The sequence below is a fragment of the Bufo bufo genome, chromosome 3 (genome assembly GCF_905171765.1).
Source record: "Bufo bufo chromosome 3, aBufBuf1.1, whole genome shotgun sequence".
In the NCBI taxonomy this organism is placed as follows: domain Eukaryota; kingdom Metazoa; phylum Chordata; class Amphibia; order Anura; family Bufonidae; genus Bufo; species Bufo bufo.
This window is the reverse complement of record NC_053391.1, coordinates 109,650,214-109,669,981: the sequence shown is the minus strand read 5'-3', so window position 1 is coordinate 109,669,981 and position 19,768 is coordinate 109,650,214. Positions and strand designations below refer to the sequence as shown.

Sequence of the window (19,768 nt, the reverse complement as noted above, 5' to 3'; positions counted from 1 at the left end):
TCGGCTGACTGACTGACCTTCATTTCTTAAAGTAATGATGGCCACTCATTTTTCTTTACTTAGCTGCTTTTTTCTTGCTATAATACAAATTCTAACAGTCTATTCAGTAGGACTATCAGCTGTGTATCCACCTGACTTCTCCTCAACGCAACTGATGGTCCCAACCCCATTTATAAGGCAAGAAATCCCACTTATTAAACCTGACAGGGCACACCTGTGAAGTGAAAACCATTTCAGGGGACTACCTCTTGAAGCTCATCAAGAGAATGCCAAGAGTGTGCAAAGCAGTAATCAAAGCAAAAGGTGGCTACTTTGAAGAACCTAGAATATGACATATTTTCAGTTGCTTCACACTTGTTTGTTATGTATATAATTCCACATGTGTTAATTCATAGTTTTGATGCCTTCAGTGTGAATCTACAATTTTCATAGTCATGAAAATAAAGAAAACTCTTTGAATGAGAAGGTGTGTCCAAACTTTTGGTCTGTACTGTATGTGAAACTAAAATGATTGCTCACTATAGTGAGTACTGGTACTGTGCTTCACTTACTTTAAAGAACAGTTATGACACTCTGACCAAGTATGGAAACATCTAAAAAAGCTGAAACCCATTTGTCTCTGAACACTGTATAGATAGTTTATACAATTTTACTAAATTAACTGTAGAATTTTATTAAAATAAAAAACAACACACTGTTCATGGTCATATTAATAGTCATCTGAAGTCTGTATTAAATACTGGAGAATAATACTAAGAGAGTGCTAATTTACATCTACAGTATATATACATAACTGGATACTTCAGACCCATTAAACTGGGCAGTAAATATCAGATGGAGAAGAACTGATTTCCACTAAATTATCCAGTTGTCTATGCTCCACCTTTTACAGAAAGGGCATTGCCACGTGTGAGAGTCTCGCAAAATGGGCTACAACTATAAGACAACTAAATCCCACACTCATTAAAATAAGACAGATAACAACAGATGACCAACTAGCCGATATGTTGGTTGCCTTTGTTGTAAGCTAGGGATGAGCGAACTTGTGTTTTCGAGATCGGTGTACAGGTTCGGGTTATGCATTCCTCTACCACAGGCCATAAGGAAATTCTATGATGGCATGCACCACGGAAGCCTATAAGAGGCATTCCGTATTGCATCCTTCATAATAGAAGTCTATGGCCAGCAATACAGGATGCCTCTTATAGGCTTCCGTGGTGCATGCCATCATAAAATTCCGTTATGATCTGTGGTAGTGGAATCCATAACGGGATTCTTCGATAACCCGAACCCGTACACCGAACTTGAAAGTACAAGTTCGCTCATCCCTATTGTAAGCCACTGACAGGTCCATATGACTTCACTTCACTATTACAGTAAATTCTAATACTAATCACCATACAGGGGAAACCTAAATAATTAACAACTTGTGCAAAATAAGTATTCACAAAAAAGGGACATTTATGTTGTTAAATGTCCGACACTGAAGTCAGTTTATGTAATCTCCTTTGATCAGTCGCCTCTGCTCTTGATTTGGTAAGGGGTTTATGATTAATGTATCCATGACCCACATTTCATTCGCAAGTTTTCATTGTTCTTCGTGAGTCTTGTGGGCTTGCCTGTGACTTCATTTAAAATGAATATTCATCAATTTCCATCTGTACTGTTGGCCCAGATTGGGAAAGTATCCAAATGAAACATGGGTCGGCCCCAGCTGTTGATAGCTATGGTGGTGCATACGACACCAATGATATTCATCATGATGCCAGTTTTCACCTAAAACAGAATAAAAACATTAAGATTTAGTAGATGGCATTTACTGTATATTTACTGCAATTAGTATAGAAAATGACTTCCCATAATAGAAAATCATGGTATATTGCTTATGATCATCGTGGTCCAACCTGTGGGACCAAGTGTGGTGTGGTGGAGGTGGTATTACACACAGTTTTTTTTCTGGCATTTTTGAGGGTTTTGAATTTTTGTGAGTGGTGGTGGTGGTGGGGGGAGGTTTGCTGGGGTTTTTCACCACGATTTTTAGGGGAAAAAATCCAGTTCCAGTTGTTGCATCGAAGTGTATATGAAATATAAAACTTGGGTCAGTGTAATTTTTTTGTGGTGTTTTTTCCCCCTCATTTTGTGCAGTTATTGTCCCATTGACATCCATTGTTTTTTTTTTATCCTCTGCTTGAAAAAAACACATGTTCAATGCATGTTGTCAGGTGCTAAAATACACTACACTGTCAAAAGTGCCCCCAAAATGCTGAGGAAAAAAAATGCTGATCAAGTTAGGCATTACTTGAGGCTTTCTTCCCCCCTCCGCCACAAAAAAAAATAGCCAGGACAAAAACTGTGTGTGAATGAACACTGATGGTGGATGCCCTATATCTATCTATCTATCTATCTATCTATCTATCTATCTATCTATCTATCTATCTATCTATTTGTACCTATGAAACTGGTTGACCTGCTACGTGTGCACTTGGCAGCTGAAGGCATCTGTGTTGGTCCCATGTTCCGATGTGCACATTATTGAGAAATATGATGTTTTAATAAGTTTTAATATATGCAAATGTACCTCTAGAAGCAACAGGGGCGTTGCCATTACACCGACAGGCTCAGCTCTCTATCACTTTGATTGACTTAAGATGAAGTCAGGGCCAGGCGTGATCACATTTACACTGCTTAGCCCTGTCAATCAAAGTGCAGAGGGCGCATCAGTTGCAGAGAGAGTTGAGCCTCTAGGTGTAATGGCAATGCCCCCGTTGCATATATTAAAACTTTTTCTCAGAAATGTGAGGACATAAGAACATGGGACCAACACAGATGCCTTCAGCTGCCAAGAGCACATGAAACAGGTCACCCAGTTCCATAGGTACAGATCTGCAGATCATCTACAGATGTCCTTTAAATTGAAATGGCAGATCACAAACTACACACAGTAGGGAAGATGTAATAAGGACTATTTTGAATATTGTGCCCGCTCCATATTTATTTAGTGTCAGATTTATGACCAGTATGTATTTGGATGTGTCTACATTTGTGATGTTGTTTTAGTGGTGAAGGGAAGATAAGCCACAAAAATTCCTGTTTGCAAGACTATGCGCCATAGGACTTTATACCATCAGAATGTTACACTACTTTTTAGACCTCCTTTGAGCTGGTGTAGATTTTGTCCAAAACATGTGACAAAAACTAAGACTGCAACAAAACAAGGTGCAAAATAGCACTAGATAAAAAGTTGGCACAAAAGTTTGGCTGAAAAAAGGGAGTCTAGCATGTCATAAGTAAAACGAAATTGTGGCGTGTGCACTTCATTTATTTGGTGCAGTATGCGGGTTCCACAAATTCTGGCGCAAGTCAAGACACTTTCCAGATGCAGGGACATTGGTATATCTGTGCCAGTCTTCTTATAGGTAGCTGTCTCCCTTGCCCAACCACCCTCACCGGTGGTCCCTTATTCACAAAAAACTAAAAGGGTAGTTACCATATCCAACACACGAAGATGTCCATATGAGAAGACAATGGCATTTGGTGGTGTGGCCACAGGTAACATAAAAGCAAAGGAAGTGCTGAGAGTGCAAGGGATCATAATGTATAGTGGGTTTACCATGATTGATTTTGCCTGGAATGAGAAAAAGACACAAAAAGAGAGTATTAGAGCAGTCATTATAATGAGACGGTGGGGGTTATCAGCCGATCATCATCAATAAGGTTTTTAATTGAAAAGAATGATATTCCTACCATGGAGGCAAGAATTGGGAGAAAGAGGGTTGCTGTGGCAACATTGCTGGCACATTCGGTAAAGACGGCAATCAACAAAGACAAGATGATGGCAATGGCCCATGCTGGAATGCTATGCAAAAACATCATCTGTTCACCCAGCCAAGATGACAGTCCTGAGGCCTGCAAAGATAAGGAAAATTAAGAGGGATGAACAACTTGTCTATACCACACTGTCACATCTTTAAAGGAGTTTCTAAGTTTTTTTTTTAATTTTAAATTTACACCTCAGACTGAAATACCTGTGGCAAAATTCATACTACTGTCAATCCGTTCTGGCTCCCTTCCTCTCTTCAACTTCCGAGTGGACAGGGTCATATGTGCCACTGCAGCCAATCACTAGCCTTAATGGTGACATGTCCCCAAGTGGCCCATAACGGCTGGGTCATGTGCTGCTTGGGATGATTAGCCATAGCGGTGCATGTCCATGTAAATTGACAGATGTGGACCGGAAGACCAATGAAGAGAGCAAGGGAGCTGGAATGGAGCGGCGGGGAGCAGGAGGGTATGGATGTCTCCACACGTATTCTGTTCTGGTGTGAAAAAAAAACCTTTGTTGTCGAGCAGTAAATTCATCCAAACATTCTCAACACTCAAAAACATGATTTGAATTCCAATTATTTATAGAGCACTGGTAAGTTCCTCAGCGATGAACTTTGACCCAGTTATCTTTTTAAAATCCCAGGTGAGAGCCTCCAGCACAATCCAAGTGTCCTAATGTTCTTGAACGACAGCTGCACCAAACCAGAAGATGGGGAGGGATTGGGGACTCCTGAGCTTATGCACTGTATTGAGTGAAGTCCAATGCGGCTCAAAACAAGCCAGTGACCCAGTGTTTCTGTCAGGGTTCCTGTCATCGGTTTATGCTGTCCTCAAACAGGAACCTAAACTGGTGACAGATTCCCTCAAAAACTTGTGCTTCATTAAAGGCTATGTACACCTTCGGGGGCAATTTTTTTAATGATTGCATGTGATTCATTTTTGGCAAAAGTCATTTTTTCAATTGGCCTTTATTAAAATGTTGAGCCGTTCTGACACAAAGGGTTAACTGTTTTTCTAACTGTGTAACTGTATGAAATATAATTTATTGGCATAATTCATGATTGACAATTCATATATAAAAACACTTGTTTTTATATATGAATTGTCAATCTTGAATTATGGCAATAAATTATATTTATATTTCATGCGGTCTGGTAACTTTTAATAGGTATATGCATATGCTTTTGCCATAGGCATGTGCGGATTGCATATTACATGGTTTTGATATATATGGGCGGTTACTCTATTTTTTGGCTTTCAATTTTTTTTTTAGCTGTGTAACTGGTACGTTTACTTTCACTTTGTGCCAGTTATCTAATAAACCTTATCTGTAAACTACTGAAAGGTCATAAACATGTATTTAAGCCACATTCTTATCAGTAGTATGAGTGTTTCTGAGCTATAATGAGTGTTTACGAGGTCAGAGAACAGAGATAAGGAGTCCATCAGCTCCCTCTCTGACAGAAAAGACAGAAAATGTAAAGGGTGCTACTAGAGCATAGCTCTGTACAGAAAAATGGATGCCATATTTTTTGATAAAGAGCAATAAAAAAAAAAAAATTTAACTCAAAATGAGGACAATGCAATAATTTTAAAAAATGGCCCTCAAAGGTGCACATAGACTTTAAGACATGTCAGAAGCTAGCACTGGTGGTCTTTAAGCTGGGACCCTACCAATTAGCAAGAATGCAGAAGTCACAGCACGTTACTTGTTGATTTAACACCTGCAGCCACTCCAGCTTTTATGATGTGACCTACCAAAAGCCATAAGTTTTTACATCAACATAGCCATATGAGGGCTTGTACTGTATTTTGTGCATTATGTTATTTTTTTTCACCATTTTGGGGTTTATGTAATGTATTGAAAAAAATATTAACACTTTCTGGGAGGAAATGCAAAAAACAGCAATTCTGCAAGTGTTTTTCTATTTTTTTTTAGCCATGTGGTATAAATAACGTGTTTAGTCAGTACGATTGTGGTTATGTTTTACTAAATTTCTACAATGCGCAATCATTTATTTTTTATTTTTCAGAGCTGTGTGAGGGCTTGATTTTAGCAGGATAAGCTGTAGTTTTCACCACTTTGGGTTGCATTAGACAATAAAAGAAAAGGCATCCAGTGTTTTCAACTAGAAAATATGTAAGTTTTATATAACCATATAAAATCCTTTACGGGGTGCAGTGTGTTTCAGTCTGCAGAATGGGTCTTAATCTTAAGACTTTTTGTTTCATTTTTGTGAGGCAGATTGAACAAAAACAAGCAATTCTGGAGCAGATTGAACAAAAACAAGCAATTCTTTTTAAGTATGCACCATGTGGTGTAAATGACTATTCATTTTATGCTGTGGATCAGGATGACTTCAATGTTTTTTTTAAGGTTTTACTACTTTTGCACAGTAAATACATTCAAAGACCCATAACATTTCTATTTTTCAATGGACGGAGCTGCGCGAGGGCTTGTTTTTACGAGATGTTATTTTTATTGGTACCATTTTTGTGATATCTATGCCTTTTTGATAATTTTGATTCCAGATTGCTCATTTTGTGTTTCATGTGAGATGGCACTATAGACCTGTCATTGTATAATTAATTAATCAGTCCTTTGTTACCACTGTCAATATACTGCCCTGGCTATTACTTCCATAGGCTTTGTTAGGGTATATGGAAAGGGGTGGTGCACATGGTTTAACTATAAAAACATGTTGGTACTTACATCACTCCCTTTCGCCAAGGCAAAGCCTCCACCTAGAAGAAGTACAATACTCCAGGGCATCTTCTTATGAACCACTTTCCATGTCAGTAATGGTGCAGACATAAATGACTCATGCTCTATAAAAATGAAGAAGAATTCAGTTTCTAACCACCACAAGAAATTATGGCATATCAACACTGGCAGTTCTGTATCTTGTATAGGGTATCACACAGTGTGCCCACACATGTGGTGTGTTCTCTGCAAACTTCGACATGGAATCCTTGCTTCCACATACCCCTCAAAATATTTATTTCATATCCTATCGCATGGTTGAGTATCCTGTTAATATTGTCACTTTAACCACCTTGTTCCAGAGTCGTGGAAGCCAAAACCTTAACAATGGGTTAAGTTTTAAGGGATTTACTCAGCTTAACAACCCCTGTTTATCGGGGCATATCCAGGTCACAGTGGGGAGTCCTTACTCTATATGAACCTGTATGAGGATGAAGCATCTATTTCTCTAAATGAGCACATGTAATACTGCAATTTATACAGGTAAATGAACAGCAAACAGATGCCTCTGATGAGACAACCCTTTTAAAGAGGTTTTCCGGTAATATTGATTTTTAAACAAGTGCCTGCAGCCTGCCCCCTGAAATAGAAGATTCATACTTTCATGCTCTAAAAATAAACTGTCAAATGAAATGCAGAATATAAAAGTAAATTCCCCATTAAAAGTGCCCTATTTGACCCAGGAAGAAGTACAGTGGCGTCTTAAAAAGATTAAAATAGACAAATCGCCAGGACCAGATGGCATACACTCCCGTATCCTAAGAGAATTAAGTAATGTTATAGCCAGACCCTTATTTCTGATATTTAAGGACTCTATTCTGACAGGGAATGTTCCACAGGATTGACGCATGGCAAATGTGGTGCCAATATTCAAAAAGGGTCCAAAAACAGAGCTCGGAAACTATAGGCCGGTAAGTTTAACATCTGTCGTGGGTAAACTGTTTTTTAAGAGATGCTATCTTGGAGTACCTCAATGAAAATAAGCAAATAATGCCATATCAGCATGGCTTCATGAGGGATCGGTCATGTCAAATTTAATTTAATCAGTTTCTATGAGGAGGTAAGTTCTAGACTTGACAGCGGTGAATCAATGGATGTCGTATATCTGGACTTCTCCAAAGCATTTGACACTGTACCACATAAAAGGTTAGTATATAAAATGAGAATGCTTGGACTGGGAGAAAATGTCTCTTATGTGGGTAAGTAACTGGCTGAGTGATAGAAAACAGAGGGTGGTTATTAACGGTACACACTCAGATTGGGTCACTGTCACTAGTGGGGTACCTCAGGGGTCAGTATTGGGCCCTATTCTCTTCAATATATTTATTAATGATCTTGTAGAAGGCTTGCATAGTAAAATATACATTTTTGCAGATGACACAACTGTGTAAAGTAATTAACACTGAAGAGGACAGTATACTACTACAGAGGGATCTGGATAGATTGGAGGCTTGGGCAGAAAAGTGGCAGATGAGGTTTAATACTGACAAATGTAAGGTTATGCACATCTCTGCCTGAGGAGGTGGTAATGGTGAGTACAATAAAGGAATTCAAGAGGGGCCTGGATGTATTTCTGGAGCGTAATAATATTACAGGCTATAGCTACTAGAGAGGGGTCGTTGATCCAGGGAGTTATTCTGATTGGAGTCGGGAAGGAATTTTTTATTCCCCTAAAGTGGGGAAAATTGGCTTCTACCTCACAGTTTTTTTTTTGCCTTCCTCTGGATCAACTTGCAGGATAACAGGCCGAACTGTATGGACAAATGTCTTTTTCGGCCTTATATAGTATGTTACTATGTATGTTACATGGGAAGGAATAATGCAAGTCACCCGTACATACTAAATGGTAACACTGACATGGAATAGGATCTAGGAATTTTAGTGAACAGCAAACTAAGCTGTAGAAACCAGTCAGGCAGCTGCTGCCAAGGCCAATAAGATAATGGGTTGCATCAAAAGGGGCATAGATGCCTGTGATGAGAACATAGTCCTGCCACTTTACAAATCACTAGTCAGACCACACATGGAGTACTGTGTACAGTTCTGGGCTCCTGTGAACAAGGCAGACATAGCAGAGCTGAAGAGGGTCCAGAGGAGGGCAAGTAAAGTAATAACTGGAATGGGGCAACTACAGTACCCTGAAAGATTATCAAAATTAGGGTTATTCACTTTAGAAAAAAGACGACTGAGGGGAGATCTAATTAATATGTATAAATATATCAGGGGTCAGTACAGAGATCTATCCCATCATCTATTTATCCCCAGGACTGTGACTGTGACGAGGGGACATCCTCTGCGTCTGGAGGAAAGAAGGTTTGTACACAAACATAGAAAAGGGTTCTTTACGGTAAGAGCAGTGAGACTATGGAACTCTCTGCCTGAGGAGGTGGTGATGGTGAGTACAATAAAGGAATTCAAGAGGGGCCTGGATGTATTTCTGGAGTGTAATAATATTACAGGCTATAGCTACTAGAGAGGGGTCGTTGATCCAGGGAGTTACCGGTAGTCTGATTGCCTGATTGGAGTCGAGAAGGAATTGTTTTCCCCTTAAGTGGGGAAAGTTGGCTTCTACCTCACAGTTTTTTTTTGCTTTCCTCTGGATCAACTTGCAGGATAACAGGCCGAACTGGATTGGACAGATGTCTATTTTCAGCCTTATAAATTATGTTACTATGTATATTGCTTATGTCCTCCTCGGTGCCTCCACATTCTCTATCTGCCAGACCCCGTACTGTTTACATCCAGCAGTGCATGGACATGGTCACATGCACCACTCCGGCCAATTACTGGCTTCAGCAGTGATGTGCTGCTTGGGGCCACATCACAGCTGCAGCCGGTCATTGGCTGGAGCGGTGCATGTGACCATGACCATGAACTTCTGGATATAAAAAGGGCAAGGACCGGAACATGGATAAAGCAGAGGCAGCGAGGAGGACCGAAGCGGCGTGGGGCAGATAAGTATTTTAAGGGGCAGGCTGCTTGAAAATTAATATTACTGGAAAACCCTTTTAAGATCATGTGTAATGTATTCTTCTAGACCTGTGATGGCTAACCTTCGGCACTCCAGATGTGGTAAAACTACAACTCCCAAGATGTACACTTGCTTGGCTGTTCTCAGAACTGCATAGAAATGAATAGAGCATGCTGGGAGTCGTAGTTTCCCCACAGCTGGAGTGCCGGAGGTTAGCCATCACTGGTCTAGACCATTTTGAAACCCTGTCATCATATCAACAACTTTATAACTTCTTTATCATTATACTGGTTTTAATGCACGAAGTCCAGCAAATCAGTTGATACATTAATATACTGTACATCAGCCGATGCATAGAAAAATCAAGTTTACCTGTCAATTAAAATAGTCAGCACTGAGCAAAATTATGAAAACTTTTATTTGGCTGCTTCGCTGAATTTCACATAGAAGTTCGCTCCTTGACGAATTACTTTGTCATGAAGCGCATTTCTTTGTAAGTAGTGGGCGCAATGACGGGGAACAGCGATTGCGCCCCCCTGTCATTGAACCCCTCAGATGCCGAGTTCATTGCTGATCGTGGCATCTGAGAAGAAAAATGAGGGCTTTCAGGGGTTTAAAAAAAATCTCATCCGTTTGAGCTTGTAGAGGCCACCACGGCCATCTTGATTGGAGATACCGCTTAAAAACGTGCGTGGTGTGTGATGACGTCATCACACTGGCCGGCGTGGAGATGTCATACATCACTATGCATGAGATTTTGCCGGGATCTTCAATCAAGATGGCCATGGTGGCCTCTACATTATGTTGACTTGGATTAGCATTGAATAGAATTTGTTTTTGGATGAGTTTTACCTTCTTCTGGATCTTCAAGATCAAAGCTGTTTTGTTTGTGACATGAAAACTTGGGTCTTTTTGCTGGTAGAATAAAAAGAAGGACAGCTATAAAGATTGCAACCGTAGCATCTGTTACATACCTGCAATTAAAAAGAGAAGATAAAGTAATGATTATAGATTGTTTTTTTTCAATATTAATGGTTAATGACCAGACACCTAGTAATTTCCCTACAAACAGAAAACTCTACTCATAGAATACCTCTAAGCAAAAAAAAAAATGTCTGCATATACTCCCTCTATTTTCTACCTCTAGGAATTAGCAGTATTATAGTTGTTTTCATATAAACGAAGAATGTGTAACAAAATCTAGGTTGGACATGACGGACCTGTGTCCTTTTTCAACTTTATCAAGTATGCTTCATGCCAAACATTCATGGGTGATACTTCAGAGCAGCCTTGGTGTCCGTGGCCATTTTTGTGATCTTATTTTATTTATAAAAAGTTGCTTGACTTTGATGGTCTTAAAGGTGGCCACTTACATTAGATCGAAAGTGGGTCAAAAGGGACAATTTCAACCAAAACCATCACTCATTGGGTGAGTGGAAAATTCTTGTCCAAAAGTTGGACAAGAGATCTTTTTTTGAAAGAACATTCCCATAAAGCTCTTTTGCCCATCGCCCGGTTTCAACAACTGTAACGTTCAATATGGAGTAAAATGTGTATGGCTGTGTCTGCAAACAATTGTTCACCAGATGTTTCTTCAACTGCTGTTCAACCATCAACCTACTTCTATCTGATAATATGTATGGCTTCTTAAAGGGTTTGTACCATCTCTCTATTTCCATACTGAGATGAAAGTAAGCGCTTGGCCTAGGTGGCCAGGTTTACGGAAATAGCCAAGCAGGCCAGCAGTCCGCTGTTTCTGTAGCTCCAATTGCACTGAATGAGAGCTATGCAAAAAGCATAGCAGAACAAGCTACGCTGCTTCCTTAACTTACTGCAATGGGAGCTACGGAAACAGTGGAGCGCCAGCATTTGCAATTTCTATAAGCCTGGCCGTGGAGGGCAATCACTTAGTCCCATGGGAATGGCGAGATGGGACAATCCTTTAAGGGTCCTTTTACATGGACAGTAATTAAATGCTGTTGGGTGATATACAAACCAATTGGAGCTCATTTAAACAACCTTTCATGCAGCACAATGCTACTTTTAGGATCCGTTCACGCAACATTTTTTTCCCCACTGGATTTTCCGCTGAAATTCCGCTGGCGACCATGTCCTTTCTACCCCCCATTCTTTTCAATGGGAGGAAGTGCTCAAGATCGTGGAGTGGCAGTTGAAAGCCGTGACTGTACCATAACGTAGATGTCCCTTCTTGGAGCGGTCATGGCCACTCCAGGATCTTCAGCGCTGCCTCCCGCTGAAATGAATGGGAGGCAGAAAGGACGCAGCCGCTAGCAGAATTTCGGTTTTGGTGTCCATGCCAAAATTCCGCGGGAGAAAATACTGCGTGAACAGGCCCTTAGGGTATTGCCAGACAGTGTGGCTGGCCACATGCGGCCAAAAGACAACCACCGGTGGCCACCAATGGACACATGATTTTAAGGCCATTCCTTACATTGGAAACGAGGATTCATTAAAACATGCATTCCTAATAATTGGCTCAATCCTCAGAGTAGGGCTCATGCACATGGCCGTTGCCCAGCCGTTCTGTGCATTGGGGACCGCAATTTGCAGTCCCCAATGGACAGACACCATCTGTGCAGCTGCTGCAACGGATCCAGACCTATTCAACTTGAATGGGTCCGTGATCCGTCCGCACCGCAAAAAAATAGAACAAGTTCTATTTTTTCTGCAGTGTGGAGGCACGGACAGAAACCATGCTTCTGTGGGGTTCCGTGCCTTCGTTCCGCACCGCAGCTCTGGATTGCGGACACATTCAAGTGAATGGGTCCGCATCCGTGATGTGGTGAGCACGCGGCTGGTCCCACATACTGCAGACCCGCTGTTTGCGGACCGCAATACGGGCCACGGCCGGCAACGGCCGTGTGCATGAGCCCTAAATTGGCCCTAAATTTTCTGTATATGGAGCATAATACAGTCCCTTTTGGAATAGTTTTAACAGGAATCATAAGTGGAAGAAGTTTGTTAATTATTACAAACTCAATAGCTAATCAGAAGAAGGTACAAGGTGCAACCAGCTGTTTTAAGACCAGTACCATATGCCACATCATGGTTCTTTTAGCTACATAGAAAAGTTTCATCTATATTGCTTAAAAAGGACCTATAACCTCTACTGACATGTCAGTTTTCATAACTATGTGCATTCCCCATGTTATAACAATATCTATTCTTATGACTCTATGTTGTGCCATTCCTCTATTATTCTTGCTAGAAGTTCATGATTGCTACCAGTTTGCAATAAAGCTCTAACTGAATGTTGCCAGTTGGGGGTGTGTCCCTGCACACACTGGCAGCACTGATTGGCTAATGTCAGACTGGGACACACCCCAACTGATAATACTCATCTGGACCTTCATTGCAAACTGTTAGTAATGAATTTATAAACTTCCAGCCGGAATAATAGAGAAATGGCACATCATAGGGATGTATGCGCCATCATTTCTCTTACGTGAGGAATTTAAGCAGTTACTAAAACAGATATAAGAGATGACGGGTCCCCCTAAATAAAAATAAAGCCTAACTCTGTCAACTATTGTGGCCAATTGCCATATCGAGTTACTATTCCTTCTTGGCCCAAGCAAGAGTAATTGCCTACAGTATATGTCCTCCGTCAGATTATCCATTCTCTTTAGGGTTGTCCTTCTTAGTGGATGAGAGCAATATTAACTTTACAGTATTAAAGGGCATCTGTCAGCAGGTTTGTACCTATGAAACCTGCTGACCTGTTACATGTGCGCTTGGCAGCTGAAGGAAAAATGATGCTTTAATGTATACAAATGAGTCTCTAAAAGCAACAGGGGCGTTGTCGTTACACCCAGAGGTTCTGCTCTCTCTGCAACTGCCGCGCCCTCTGCACTTTTGTTGACAGGACCAGGAGTGGTCACATTTACACTGCCTGGTCCTGTCAACCAAAGTGGAGAGGGCGCGCCAGTTGCAGAGAAAGCAGAGCCTCTAAGTGTAACGGCAACGCCCCCATTGCTCCTAGAGGCTCATTTGCATCTATTAAAACATCATTTCTCCCAGCAATGCGGGCACATATGAACATGGGACCAACACAGATGTCTTCAGCTTCCTAGAGCACATGCAACCGGTCAGCCAGTGTCATAGGTGCAAATCTGCTGACAGATGCCCTTTAACATTGTGACTACCATGTGCCATTTATTTTACTGGTACCTTCTTAGAGGAAGAGCGGCCTTTGAACCACCTCGGGCACCAGGGCCTGGGTGTTACCGCTACCTCAACATCCCCTATAACTATGCCATTGACTACAGGATGAAGGAGTTGTGGTATACAGTATGTCGCTGATTTTCCTTCTTGACCTCGAGTGGTATGAAAGTCTCATAAATGACAAAGAATACATTTTGTACAAGCATGGAAAGCTATAAAAATAAAAACCTTTCTAAGAAATCCAGAGCTCCTTACTCAATGTTGCCTTTATTGAAGAGCACAGTAGCCCAACCTTTCACAAAGCCTGGATCTCTTGTAAACCAGAGGATGACCAGAAGAGTAAAGAGCAGAAGGACATTAGACTCTGCAAAGGATATAGGACCCAGCTTGCGGTATTCTTCCCGGATCACGTTATAAGCTGCGCGCTCCTTCTCTGACCTGGTGGTGCCACAGCCCCATGTCTTCTTAAAGCTTAATATGAGGAAAAGGTGAGGTGGTTACTCTTATATGAAGAGATAAAAGCAGTTTCAGGAAGAACACTATAACTCCCTCCTAGTTTCACAGGTCTGAATGATTAGTCCAGGAGATTTCCCTATGGAAAGAAAAGATATAGAAAAAGGAAACTGAATAATAGAAGGGAGAGGAGTTAAAGGGCATCTGTCAGCAGATTTGTACCTATGACACTGGCTGACCTGTTACATGTGCGCTTGGCAGCTGAAGACATCTGTGTTGGTCCCATCTTCATATGTGTCCGCATTGCTGAGAAATATGATGTTTAAATGTATGTAAATGAGCTTCTAAGAGCAATGGGGGCGTTGCTGTTACACCTAGAGGCTGTCTTTGTAACTGCCGCTCCTCTGCACTGTGATTGACAGGACCAGGCAGTGAAAACGTTATCGTGCCTGGTCCTGTCAATAAAAGTACAGGGGGTGCAGCAGTTGCAGAGAGAGCAGAGCCTCTAAGTGTAACAGCAACGCCCCCATTGCTCCTAGCAGCTCATTTACATACATTTAAACATCATTTTTCTCAGCAATGCGGGCACATATGAACCTGGGACCAACACAGATGTCTTCAGTTGCCAACCACACATGCAACAGGTCAGCCACTTTTATAGGTACAAATCTGCTGACAGATCCCCTTTAATGGAGCAGTAAGCAGCAATTAATAGTAAAATAGGAAGGAAAGAATGTTAGAGATGACCCAGAAAAAGACAACACAGACTTCAGCCTGATTAGTCAATAGTGGGGACAGCAGTCCAATCTTTATCTATAATGGTATATGAGTATGTGAAGAGACACTGACATTCCCCCACAGTTAAAAGGGGTTGGCTCATCTCATACACTGATAGCACATCGCTAGGATATGCCATCAATGTCAGATCCATGCGGGTCTCACCTCTGGGACTCTCTCATATCTCCAGATTGGGGACTGCAAAGTGAAGGAGAGCACATGTGCAGCGCGCTCTACATTTATCACTATGGGAGTTCCAAATATAGCTTTTTTCGGACGTTCCATATGGATGAATGGAGAGCGCACTGTGCAATCACAGCCACTGCTCCATTCACCGCTCGGGGACTGCCAGAAATAGCTGAGCTGGCGTTATTTAGTGAATGAAAGGTGGCCGCACATGTGTGGCTGCTCTCCGTTCACTTCAGAGGCCCTGTTTCGGAGATTGAGGCGAGTTTCAGAGGTGGGATATACCATCAATGTCAGAGATAAGTCAACCTTTATAAGGGCACCTAAGCTTGGCAATATAATGGAGAGAATTCAGAAGCTCGGTGATACAATGAAGAGGACTCCTATGTTTGCTGCTGTAATGGAAAGGACTCCTAAGTGCTCCATTGCTCGGACTCTTTGCAGGCGGACTGCGGTGAATGCCAGTGAGTACCGAGATACCAATAACATTTATGGAATCGGACTCTTTTCACCTATACACCAGTTTGTAGGGGTAAATCATAAGCCTTTTTTTCACTGCATGGAACTGGGTCGACTTTACCCAGCTCTACTCTGCTTTTCTTGTTTTTCCACTAGGCCAAAGCTAAAAATAGCACCTGGTACTTTTTTGGGACCTGATGTGAGGAGGTTCCCATAAAGTCACATTATAAGAATAGTAGAAAGATTAATAACCAATATTTTAGGTGTAATATTGATGCTTTAAGACAGGTGGGGGATTATTTCGCATGACCCTGGTGGCTTCACCTCACTGTTAAATGAGTCACAAATGAAAGGTCCAATAAAGTGTGGCCTCAGCAGGTCACAGCACCATGTACTATGTACCGGTGAGATGAGCATGTCACTGGTACAGAGTAAATGACGCTGTGACCTGCCAAGAGCTGTTTCTGTGTACTTGTTGGAAGAAAAAGTGGAATACTTTCTGTTTATCAAAGGATATGTCCTTGTTATTTCAATATATGTGGGACAGTTGTATAGACAGTCAGGTCCATAAATATTGGGACATGGACACAATTCTAACATTTTTGGCTCTATACACCACCACAATGGATTTGAAATGAAGCAAACAAGATGTGCTTTAACTGCAGACTGTCAGCTTTAATTTAAGGGTATTTACATCCAAGTCAGGTGAATGGTGCAGGAATTACAACAGTTTGCATATGTGCCTCCCACTTGTTAAGGGACCAAAAGTAATGGGACATAATAATAATCATAAATCAAATTTCACTTTTTAATACTTGGTTGCAAATCCTTTGCAGTGAATTACAGCCTGAAGTCTGGAACGCATAGACATCACCAGATGCTGGGTTTCATCCCTGGTGATGCTCTGCCAGGCCTCTACTGCAACTGTCTTCAGTTCCTGCTTGTTCTTGGGGCATTTTCCCTTCACTTTTGTCTTCAGCAAGTGAAATGCATGCTCAATCGGATTCAGGTCAGGTGATTGACTTGGCCATTGCATAACATTCCACTTCTCTCCCTTAAAAAAACTCTTTGGTTGCTTTTGCAGTATGCTTTGGGTCATTGTCCATCTGCACTGTGAAGCGCCGTCCAATGAGTTCTGAAGCGTTTGGCTGAATATGAGCAGATAATATTGCCTGAAATACTTCAGAATTCATCCTGCTGCTTTTGTCATCAGTCACATCATCAATAAATACAAGAGAACCAGTTCCATTGGCAGCCATACATGCCCACACCATGACACTACCAGCACCATGCTTCACTGATGAGGTGGTATGCTTAGGATCATGAGCAGTTCCTTTCCTTCTCCATACTCTTCTCTTCCTATCACTCTGGTACAAGTTGATCTTGGTCTCATCTGTCCATAGGATGTTGTTCCAGAACTGTGAAGGCTTTTCTAGATGTCGTTTAGCAAACTATAATCCGGCCTTCCTGTTTTTGAGGCTCACCAATGGTTTACATCTTGTGGTGAACCCTCTGTATTCACTCTGGTGAAGTCTTCTCTTGATTGTTGACTTTGACACACATACACCTATCTCCTGGAGAGTGTTCTTGATCTGGCCAACTGTTGTGAAGGGTGTTTTCTTCACCAGGGAAAGAATTCTTCGGTCATCCAACACAGTTGTTTTCTGTGGTCTACCGGGTCTTTTGGTGTTGCTGAGCTCACCGGTGCGTTCCTTCTTTTTAAGAATGTTCCAAACAGTTGTTTTGGCCAGGCCTAATGTTTTTTCTATCTCTCTGATGGGTTTGTATTGCTTTTTCAGCCTAATGATGGTTTGCTTCACTGATAGTGACAGCTCTTTGTACCTCATGTTGAGAGTTGACAGCAACAGATTCCAAATGCAAATAGCACACTTGAAATGAACTCTGGACCTTTTATCTGCTCATTGTAATTGGGATAATGAGGGAAAAACACACACCTGGCCATGGAACAGCTGAGAATCCAATTGTCCCATTACTTTTGGTCCCTTAACAAGTCGGAGGCACATATGCAAACTGTTGAGATTCCTGCACCGTTCACCTGATTTGGATGTAAATACCCTCAAATTAAAGCTGACAGTCTGCAGTTAAAGCTCATCTTGTTTGTTTCATTTCAAATCCATTGTGGTGGTGTATAGAGCCAAATTTTTTTGAATTGTGTCAATGTCCCAATATTTATGAACCTGACTGTACTATATGAACATCCATGTGCACCCATAGCCTTATTTTGTTTATGGTTTGACACCTGTATATATTGTATGGACATTTTTGTGTACCCGTAACATCAATTTTTTTTGGCAGTGGCTCCTTTCGCTGATCAGAGCCTCTATGGGGTGTTACATAAGGTTCCTGACAGGGGATCACCCTTATCGTGGTGGCCATGCTGTTTTGATAGACAGAGCCATTATAGAATAGGGAAATATTGGGTTACTGTAACGCATCCCCCGGTTGTGCTGGATTTAGTGTGTTTATATGATTTATAACATTAGCAAATTTTAATTATAATATCAATAAAGGTTCCGTTTTATGGTGGCCATTCTGTGAATCACATATACATGGGGGCTATGATAAGCAGGCACATTGCCGGATGTCATGCCAGATTTATGATGGGGTATACGCCTCATCATAAATTAGGAGGGGGATCCGGCAGTCCGTGTGCCTGAACTGTCCCTGGCATATATTTCAGTGTTCCTCTAAGCCAGAAAAATGGAGTAGAAGATGATAAATATGGTGGGGCCATCTCCCTGACCTCATAGCGAGGTCAGTGGAGAAACGGCACTGGCCATTGAAAAAGTTGCAAATGTGCAGTTTGGGACTTTTTCCCGCTACAAAAGTGGCATATTTTAATGATAAATGGGCCATAATGTGCACCCTTATCTTAGCATGTTATCTTTTCCTGTGTTTCTGTTGGTACTATGAAGTAACACGACCATGCTGCTGTCTAGTGATTGCCCCGTGAGAATCTTCACCAATGTTACCAGCTATATTGAGGGGATACCATATCCATAGTGGGAAACCAACTACCTGGTGTCAAATCCAAGCAGAGATGAGTAGAGTACAGTAAGTTAGAGCCAGGAATATGAACGTTAATATCTGCATATATGACTTACTTCATTCCCATGAATGAGAACTGGAGCCAGAGCCAAGCCATAGACAACATCACTATCATGTTGGGAAAGGCAAATCCAAACCAAGATGCAAAATTAAGAATATCTCCATTGTCCGGAAATATGCTGTAAAAAAATAAGAAATATATAAGAAATCATTTTATCAGGAAAACTGTTGAGAAAACAATGAAGGGAATCTATTAAGACTGACGTTTCTAATGGCAGTCTTAGTAATAAACTGTGTTCCGTGGTATTAAAAACTATGGGGGAGATTTATCAAACTGGTGTAATGTAGAACTGGGTTAGTTGCCCATAGCAACCAATCAGATTCCACCTTTCATTTTCCAAAGGAGCTGTGAAAAATTAAAGGTGGAATCTGATTGGTTGCTATGGGCAACTAAGCCAGTTCTACTTTATACCAGTTTGATAAATCTCCCCCTATGTTTTTGAAAAATATGCGAAAACTATTCTTACTGTTAAATTTTCTGTCCAATGCTAGAAACTGGTTACCTAGTTATGGGAGCACTGGTAGTACATCATCTAAAAGCACTATCAGTGTTTCTGCAGATAGGTAGTTGACTATTCTGGTCTTCATAACGTAATGACCCCCTGCCCAGGGAGTCCCTAACATGTCTAATAGTTATAACTGACATAATTCCTGTGGTTGGCTATAGAAAAAGTAGCTGTCATCTATGGTTTACTATGTATGATGCTGTATTGTGTGTGACATTGTGTATGTGTGGTTTAGTTGCAAGTCTTTGGATTCTGAGTGATGAGTAAAAACACTGCCTGAATTTTTTTGTTGAATTTTCCTTTGGATATTGACTATGATATTCTAATCTCCAGTCTACGGTTCTTTGGAGCCAATCTAGATAGAACATGTGCACGTCCACTTTTAACTGCATTGTAATTTTCGTTGTTATTGTAGGTACAGGAATATCATCGATACCATCTAATAGGTTATTTGTGAGCCCACATATACCTTAGTGGAAAATGACTGGCTCCAAAGTCACTAGCAAATAAGCT

General features: G+C 41.2%; 1 protein-coding gene across 2 annotated transcripts in view; it reads right to left on the bottom strand.

Moving 5' to 3' along the window:
* Positions 1–1,125: 1,125 nt before the first annotated feature.
* The window catches only part of SLC13A5 (solute carrier family 13 member 5), a 104,781-nt gene continuing 86,138 nt past the window's right edge, over positions 1,126–19,768 (bottom strand). Inside the window, exons 7-13 of one of the 2 annotated variants that reach the window (XM_040423472.1) lie at positions 18,746–18,868; positions 14,001–14,216; positions 10,413–10,534; positions 6,539–6,654; positions 3,745–3,906; positions 3,488–3,625; positions 1,128–1,776 (exon numbers count right to left, since the gene is read on the bottom strand). In XM_040423472.1, the coding sequence (XP_040279406.1) occupies positions 1,648–1,776; positions 3,488–3,625; positions 3,745–3,906; positions 6,539–6,654; positions 10,413–10,534; positions 14,001–14,216; positions 18,746–18,868 (1,006 nt within the window). In that variant the 3' untranslated portion in view covers positions 1,128–1,647. Of the gene's footprint in view, positions 1,777–3,487; positions 3,626–3,744; positions 3,907–6,538; positions 6,655–10,412; positions 10,535–14,000; positions 14,217–18,745; positions 18,869–19,768 lie in introns of both variants that reach the window. The other variant, XM_040423473.1, reaches the window with a different exon arrangement.